The following is an 8,919-nucleotide window of genomic DNA, read 5'->3' as shown; positions in this document are numbered from 1 at the left end:
GAGTATCATAATAATGTTCATGTTAATAATTAAAATATTAATACTTTAATTTATTTTTTGTATGAGCAACTTCAAATAAATTAGTCAGCCTATTAATTTATTACTCTGTAATTCATCATAACTTATAAGTTCAAATTTTCAGCAGCAAGAATTAATTTTAATTTGAGTCGGTTAATAGAGTGATAAATTATCGAATGGTGCAGTTTCCCTTGTGAAAAAAAAACGCTAATTTCTCTATTTGTTGTACTTCTACTTTTCTTCTTTTATTTGATGGTGGGTGGTGACAGGTAGTGGTGGAGGTTTCTTGACTTTCTTCCCAGAGAGGGAATATGCTACGCTATTAATCTTTAATCCCTTCAGTTTAAATGGTTCCCCTTCCCCGCAAACATCCTGGATAATACGCTGACTCGATTCCGTGATCCATAATTCCTACTTTTCAAAATTTTCTTTTGTACATTTCATTTTATATACATGTGTTTTTGTGTGTGTGTGTGTGTGTTTACACGAAGACCCAGCTGCTTCCTTCTTCCTCGCCCTCTACCTATCTGCAATTTTACCAGGTACCCCCCTCCACACCTTTTTTTTTCGTAGCTATATGAATGTAATGATTGCTTCTTTATGATTTGGAAGTTTGTAGTTTGGAATTTCTTGATAGTTAAAAGTGTTGTCATTGCTTGCCTGTTCTCTCAAACAGTCAACTGCAAATTATTCTGACTGTGGAGACCTAACTTGGATATGGGTTGTTAATTGTTATGGAATGTTCCTGTTATTCTGCAACTTGTGGTTTGGCTAGAGCAATTCTTGGCTTTTCCATCTGGGAATTATGAGTATTTATTTCCCTTTTTTGAGTATGAGTTCCTTGAGTATTTGATTAGGATGTGGTTATATATAATTAGGGTCTACTTCAGTAAGTGTGCTGTTTGGTCATGGTGGCCATAGAATTCTTGATCTCAGTTATATATTTGGGTGATGAACAATTGTTGTCATTCATTCCTCTTGGGATTTCTTTTAGGGTTGTGATGCTTGTTGATTATAGCAAATATTCAACTTTACCTACCTGGTTATGCTCGCCTACTTTTCTCTTCTGGACAACCTGTTATGTTAATGCCACATATATGAGTATTGTGTTTACTTCTGATTTTCCTTTAAAGTACTAGTGATTTGAATTTATAAGTAACGTGGCCTCTTGTGTGCAGTTGCTGCTTGTGAAGTGAATTGATCACAAAGATTTGGAATCAAGTGAAGAGACTGAAATTCAGGGCTGCAAAAATGGGTTCTGATAAGCAGTCAGCTGGTTTACTAGATACCCTTAATATGCAGAAAGTCAGGACAATTTTAACTCATCCATACCCTTACCCACACGAGCACTCACGGCATCTTTTCATTGCTGTGGTTGTGGGTTGCCTATTTTTCATATCATCAGATAATATGCACACTCTTATCCAGAAGTTAGATACCAACATTAAATGGTGGTCAATGTATGGTTGTTTGCTAGGATTCTTTTACTTCTTTTCATCTCCATTTATTGGGAAAACAATTAGGCCAAGTTATTCAAATTTCAGCCGCTGGTAAGTTCATAATTACTATGCTTCTGATTTTAACCTCTGTTTAATGAAATGAAGCTCATTGAAGTCTCTAATGTGAACTTTTCTTTTTGAAGGTATATAGTCTGGATATTGGTTGCAGCACTTTATCATCTTCCCAGTTTTCAATCGATGGGAGTTGATCTAAGGATGAACCTCTCTTTGTTTTTGACAATATATGTCTCATCCATCTCCTTTCTGGTTGTTTTCCATCTAATATTTCTTGGCCTTTGGCATCTTGGCCTTGTGGCTCGTGTGGCTAAAAGGAGGCCTGAACTTCTTGCAATAGTTCAAAATTGTGCTGTAAGTCATCTGAACATCTCGTAAGCTAATGAAAATTACACGTGATTCTTATTTTATGGCTGTCTCACTTCTGTAGGTTTTAAGTATAGCCTGCTGTGTATTTTATAGCCACTGTGGCAACCTTGCTATAATACGGGAAAAAGCATTTGGACGGAGAGATTCTCTTTGGTTTTCTCTTTGGCGCAAGGAAGAGCGAAATACATGGCTTGCAAAATTTATCCGCATGAATGAGTTCAAAGAACAAGTTTGTAAATCTTGGTTTGCACCAGTTGGCTCTGCTAGTGACTACCCTTTTTTATCTAAGTGGGTCATCTATGGAGAGGTATAATCACTTACAGCTCATAGGTTCTGTTGTCTTCCTATTCAGTATTCACATACTCAAGGATCTTATATTGCTACTGCCCTTTGGCACTTTATTTTATTATTTCCAGTTGAGCTGTGGTGGTTCATGTGCCGAGTCATCAGATGAAATCTCTCCAATATATTCTTTGTGGGCCACCTTAATTGGCCTTTACATTGCCAATTATGTTGTGGAAAGATCATCAGGGTAAGTAAATATCTTCTTATTTTTCTTGACCAAACATTCATTTTACTTCATGTTATTCTCTCTTTCTTTTTTATAAGCTGGTAGGAATTAGAGGCTTTGGATGAAAATATAAAGGTTGGGATGTTATTGAACCATCATCACCATTGCAAAACTTGGATGAATTTTTACAATATTTGGATTCTGTGATCATGTGATGTTAGCATTTTTGTCTACTTAGCTATCTAACCTATATTTTACTTGACGATTCTGGGATGCAAAATGTTATAGGATTATGTTCTCCATCACCGTTCCATCATCTCCCTTGGAGAACTACTATTGCCTATCTATGTGTATAATTGTAGATTCTGTTGTGTTCTCACGTCACGGGCAAGAAAACATAAGGAAAATTGAATAGAGAATAACAATTGGAAAATAAAGAGAAGAAAACACTGGGTTTGCTTGAGACCCAAAACTCCCTTAGACCCTTTTTGGGATTCAATTCCTGCTTGCATTATTCTCAATAATACTCCCTTTTTATAGGGTAAAATACAAGTATACAACTCATAGAATGGCTAAATAAGCTAAGTAATCTGCTGAAATCTTCAAGTTTATTTCTAAATAATTAAACTACCTAAATTAATTCGAAGACTAAGAATAATAAGTTAAGTAACTATTTAGTAATTTCTAAATAACTATTTATTAGTTTCTAAACAACTATTTAGTAATTTATTAATATCTAAACTATGTAATATAATAAAATAAGACTTCCTAAAATCCTGGTCCCAAGCATGTATCATTACTCCCCTCTTGGACCACAAGCTTGTCCTCAAGCTTGATAACCTCGTGCAGCTGTAGCCAACACCTCCCACGATCAAATGGCCTCCTCAAAAGAAGTACAAATGGAAGAAACTCAACTGGCATTCTACATATCAATGGAGGAGCAAATAGTGGTGAGGAAGACCCCAAACTTGGACATCCTTTGAAGGATTTAGTTGGAACAGCAACATTGGATGATGAGAGAGACACCAGAGATGAAGGCTGACCAATACCGTACAACACAACCCTTAAATGAGATGGGGTTGGAGAGTGGTGAAATAACCCTCTCAAGCATAGGACGGTTTTTGGAAAGGGCACAACCTCAATTTCAGTAGAGTCAGCAGCCTTTTGTGTTGAATCAACATGAGGCTGATCGACTGAAACGTTGGCCTGCATCGGCACTATCTCCACATGTGGGTGGTCAACAATGATTGTTGATGATTCAAGTGAAGTAGCCGCATCCTTTGTTTGCTTAATTTTGGAGAGAATCGGCGGAAGCAAGTCCTTCAGGTCAGCGGAAAATTTGCGTAAAACTTTGTCTAAGTGTTTCAACACAGTCGCTATTTCTGTGAGAGCTTCAAACTCCGACTGAGTGATGCCCATGACGCCGGCAACGGAACCAATGTTGTGTTCTCACGTCACGGGCAAGAAAACATAAGGAAAATTGAATAGAGAATAACAATTGGAAAATAAAGAGAAGAAAACACTGGGTTTGCTTGAGACCCAAAACTCCCTTAGACCCTTTTTGGGATTCAATTCCTGCTTGCATTATTCTCAATAATACTCCCTTTTTATAGGGTAAAATACAAGTATACAACTCATAGAATGGCTAAATAAGCTAAGTAATCTGCTGAAATCTTCAAGTTTATTTCTAAATAATTAAACTACCTAAATTAATTCGAAGACTAAGAATAATAAGTTAAGTAACTATTTAGTAATTTCTAAATAACTATTTATTAGTTTCTAAACAACTATTTAGTAATTTATTAATATCTAAACTATGTAATATAATAAAATAAGACTTCCTAAAATCCTGGTCCCAAGCATGTATCAGATTCTCATGTTTCCTAATTCACAGATGGGCTCTTTCTCACCCTGTGCCACACACAGAATACGAGAAGTTGAAGAAAAAACAGATGAAGCCTGATTTTCTGGACATGGTTCCTTGGTATTCAGGGTATGTATATATTTGCATATCTTTCCTATATGGGGAATATAAGCTCCAACAATAATCTAATATGGCAATGCTGTGTTACAGGACATCTGCTGATGTTTTTAAGGCAATGTTTGACCTACTGGTCTCAGTGACTCTATTTGTTGGACGTTTTGATATGCGCATGATGCAGGTTCAATTATTTATTTATTTATTTCTCACAACTCTTTCTAGAATCATTTTCTTTTGCTACTGTTGAAATGTTCTATTGTGTAACATGAGAATTTTTCACAAGTTTTATGAATCTTCAGATTCTGTTGTATTATTTCACATAATAATGTGATGGTTTCCTTTTCCCTATGGAATTATAGGCAGCAATGAGTGGAGATCAAGCTGGAGGTAAACAGGAGGATCTTTTGTATGATCAGTTCAGTGAAGAAGATGGCATGTGGTTTGACTTTATGGCTGATACTGGTGATGGTGGAAATTCTTCGTATACTGTCGCACGTCTTCTTGCTCAACCTTCAATCCATGTCCAAAATAATGGCTCAGTACTTAGTTTGCCTCGTGGGAGTCTGCTTCTCATAGGCGGTGATCTTGCGTAAGCTCAACCTCTGCTCTCAAAATAAATAAATACACACACACAGACACACAGTGCTTGAAGGATAAAAATTATTTTGTTAGTCACATGGTGAATGAGTTATCTTTGACTGTGTCTCATAATAGATTTGTCAAGTACTTGTGTTTGGGCTTTTCCCCCCTGTTTCATATAAGATTTTGTTCGTTGTTATCATCATGGCGTCAATCCATTTTTTTTTTTTTTTAGTACTACTGGCTCTGTTACAACTTACAATGCAATATATGTTCATAACTACTTTCTCAACCTACTAAAACACAAAGAGTCAATATCGCCCCCACTGAGGCTCGAACCGATGACCTCCCATACGGGAGAGCCACTTCGTGCCACTAGACCATTTAAACAACCTCAACCTCTCTGAAAACAGAGGTCAGGTTGTGTACATCTCTCTCTTTCACCAAGCCCTACTTGAAATGGAAGTCTTGCACCCTGGGTACAGCATTATTGATAGTTTAAATTTAATTCCCTTGGTTAAAATGCTATTCTGATCCATTGGAATTACTGCTTATCTAGTTAATTGATTACTTTTTTTGCTTCTATTTCCTAGGTATCCTAATCCATCAGCTTTTACATATGAGAATCGCCTATTCCGCCCCTTTGAATATGCTCTTCAGCCACCAACATGGTATAAAGAAGATCATGTTGCGGTGCACAAGCCAGAATTACCTCACGGAATGGCTGATTTGAAGCAGTACAAGGGGCCTCAATGTTTTGTTATTCCCGGAAATCATGGTTAGTCTACTTTTTTCACGGCATGTTATGAAGTATTGCATCATCCTTATTGCTAGTGTCAATAGAGTAATAGGATTTGATTTTCGAGAACGAGAACTTAATCTATGTTATCATATTGCTGGCCAAAATCCTTTTGTGCCTTACAGATTGGTTCGATGGACTCCAGACATTCATGAGGTACATTTGTCACAAAAGCTGGCTGGGTGGTTGGTTTATGCCTCAAAAGAAAAGCTATTTTGCCCTGCAGCTGCCAAAAGGGTGGTGGGTATTTGGTTTTGATCACGCTCTTCATTGTGATATTGATGTATACCAATTCAAGTTCTTCTCAGAATTAATACGGGATAAGGTATATTCTTTTATGTTAGTTTCCCTGTTATCATGTTCGATTTACTTGTTATGCACTTATGCTTAAAATATATAATGTGATACCTACTTTTTCCTCTGTGCTTTATGATATACTGCTATAAATATAAACGAACTTAACCGTTATTCTTATAATCCCTATTATCATGTTGGATTTCTATGCTTTCGGGTCTAAATAAACATTTTCCCAACATCCAACACCATAATAGAATGAGAATTATGATTCTATATATTGTGGATCTTCTTTTCAGGTTGGAGAGAATGACTCTGTGATCATTATGACACACGAACCTAATTGGCTTAGTGATTGGTATTGGAATGACGTAACTGGGAAGAATGTTACCCATTTAGTACGTGACCATTTAAAGGGGAGGTGTAAACTTCGAATTGCCGGGGACTTGCACTATTACATGCGCCATTCATGTGTTCCATCTGACAGGCCGGCTGATGTGCAACATTTGCTTGTTAATGGTTGTGGTGGGGCTTTTTTGCACCCTACACATGTCTTCAGAAATTTTAAGGACTTTAATGGGGTGCCCTACCAATGCAAAGCTTCTTACCCATCATTTGAAGATTCAAGCCGGGTATGGAGTCTGAATCTTCTAGTAATTATTCTGTCGGATACGTTTCTTCAAATAGATTGTAATATGGTTATGAATAAACGCAGATTGCATTGGGGAATATATTGAAGTTTCGGAAGAAAAATTGGCAATTTGATATCATTGGTGGCGTCCTATACTTTTTATTAGCCTTTTCTATGTTTCCTCAGGTAACTTTACGGTGGATATAAACATACTACTTAGTTGGGCATCATAATCGTCTTTGCTTAGGTTGATTAGCGTCATTACTTTGTTCTTTTGTTCTATCGTCTTTACTCATACTGACCATATTGTATTCTTCCAATCTTTACTTACGCTACATTGGATTTGAACTCTTTTCTGTGTATTCACCAATGTTGAAAAAATCGCTAGGCGCCCTCTAGGCGCCTGGAGACCGCCTGGCGGGGGCGCCTAGAGCGCCTAGGCGGGCGCCTAGAGCGCCTAGGCGGGCGCCTAGAGAGCCTAGGCGGGCGCTTAGGAGGCCGGCCGCCTAGCGCCTATGCGCGATTTTTGCAACACTGGTATTCACTTTTCCACGTAAAGTATCCTAGTAGATTAGATGTAATGCATATGCCATGACTAATAATTTCCCATTGGTTTAAAGTGTCAATTAGATCACATCTTAAAGGATAATACCTTTTCGGGCCACGTGGGGAGCTTCTTTAGCGCAGTGTGGGATTCCTTTATATACTTGTTGGAACGCTCATATGTATCGTTGGCGGCTACTGTGTTATTATTAGTGGCGGCAATATGTTTTATTCCCTCCATAGTGTCTCGGAAAAGGAAAGTCATGATTGGGATTCTTCACGTGTCTGCCCACTTAGCTGCAGCGTTGATTCTCATGCTTCTGTTGGAACTTGGCGTTGAGACATGCATCAGACATGATCTCCTCGCAACATCAGGTCAGATGTTGTACCTTTACTTTCTACGATTATTTGAGATTTGGTTTTATTGATGCAACTCCACGACTACAATATTTACTTATCTACCCTTGAGTTGTTATCTTGCATTTGTTAATTGGTTAATTAACAATGTAGGCTATCATACTTTATACGAATGGTATCGCTATGTTGAGAACGAGCATTTTCCGGACCCCACTGGTCTTAGGGCACGTATAGAACGATGGACATTTGGCCTTTATCCAGCATGTATCAAGTATCTAATGTCTGCTTTTGATGTACCCGAGGTAACAAAACTTTCCAATGAAACTAAACAAGCGAAATCTTTGCCTCTTTTATCGTTATTGATTAATGCATGCAATTATCAGGTAATGGCAGTGACGAGGCAAAACATCTGCAAGAATGGGATGGATTCACTCTCCCGAGGGGGTGCTGTGATATATTATACATCCGTTTTTCTTTATTTCTGGGTTTTCTCAACTCCGGTGGTATCTCTGGTCTTCGGAAGTTATCTGTATATCTGTATTAATTGGCTCCACGTACATTTTGATGAAGCCTTTTCTTCTCTCCGTATTGCCAACTACAAGTCATTTACACGATTCCACATAAACACCAAAGGCGACCTTGAAGTTTTCACACTTGCAGTTGATAAGGTAAGAAATGTTTTAAACAGTATGTGATAACTAGAAATTCACCCGCTAATCTATCTCAATCTTCTGCAACTAATAAGAAATTCCCCCGCTAATTTGTCTGAATCTTCTGCAACTAATACGTTCTTTCTATGACAACTTGACCTACTTTTTGGTGTCGTGATATTTTAGGTTCCGAAAGAGTGGAAGCTAGACTCAAACTGGGAAACGGAGCCACAGCAGCCTAGCTATGTGCGGAAATTCCCTAGCAAATGGAGAGCGACGTCACTCCAACAAGATCCTATAAACACTGTTCGGGTTGTTGATCATTTCGTCATTGAGCAAACAGAAAAATCTGATTCAGAATCGATGAACGGGTCAAAAACTCAATGACAGGTTCAGTTACTAACTAGTCCGTGTTTGTTTTGTACAAATGTTTTAGCCGATTCTCTAGATGGCAATCGAAATCGTTAGCAGGATGAATTGAATCTTAGGATCCAGTGTAGATCACTCATGTTATGTACTGAACCACAGAAGTTGTGTATGATGAGAGGAAGAAATTATGGGCAAAGTATATGAAATTTTAAGATTTTTGTCATGTCCTGTCTTCTCTTCAATGTACTAAACAGCCTCTCTTAGCTGTATTTCTGGGATGTTTGTACATCTTATTCTTAGATTA

At 37.7% G+C, this 8,919-nt stretch overlaps 2 protein-coding genes across 3 annotated transcripts; one reads left to right on the top strand and one right to left on the bottom strand.

Moving 5' to 3' along the window:
- Positions 1-274: 274 nt before the first annotated feature.
- Positions 275-8,881, top strand: LOC109149584. 2 transcript variants are annotated; one of them, XM_019297419.1, is made up of 16 exons: positions 275-560; positions 1,197-1,568; positions 1,661-1,886; positions 1,963-2,208; positions 2,318-2,433; positions 4,307-4,405; positions 4,487-4,574; positions 4,753-4,982; positions 5,566-5,750; positions 5,897-6,096; positions 6,365-6,697; positions 6,781-6,882; positions 7,317-7,614; positions 7,750-7,898; positions 7,980-8,264; positions 8,433-8,881. In XM_019297419.1, exons 2-16 carry the CDS (start codon positions 1,270-1,272, stop codon positions 8,631-8,633), a joined length of 3,057 nt encoding a protein of 1,018 aa, XP_019152964.1. In that variant the 5' UTR covers positions 275-560; positions 1,197-1,269; the 3' UTR covers positions 8,634-8,881. The 2 variants fall into 2 exon arrangements, with proteins under 2 accessions (XP_019152964.1, XP_019152965.1); XM_019297420.1 differs by lacking the exon at positions 275-560 and adding an exon at positions 1,037-1,060.
- Positions 3,133-6,191, bottom strand: LOC109149589. The gene is made up of 2 exons (XM_019297428.1): positions 6,184-6,191; positions 3,133-3,990 (listed from the first exon to the last, which is right to left on the bottom strand). The coding sequence occupies exon 2, from the start codon at positions 3,829-3,831 to the stop codon at positions 3,181-3,183; it is 651 nt and encodes a 216-aa protein (XP_019152973.1). The 5' UTR covers positions 3,832-3,990; positions 6,184-6,191; the 3' UTR covers positions 3,133-3,180.
- Positions 8,882-8,919: the final 38 nt, after the last annotated feature.

The sequence above is a fragment of the Ipomoea nil genome, unplaced genomic scaffold (genome assembly GCF_001879475.1).
Source record: "Ipomoea nil cultivar Tokyo-kokei standard unplaced genomic scaffold, Asagao_1.1 scaffold2159, whole genome shotgun sequence".
Lineage (NCBI taxonomy): Eukaryota > Viridiplantae > Streptophyta > Magnoliopsida > Solanales > Convolvulaceae > Ipomoea > Ipomoea nil.
This window is presented reverse-complemented; position numbering and strand designations above follow the sequence as displayed.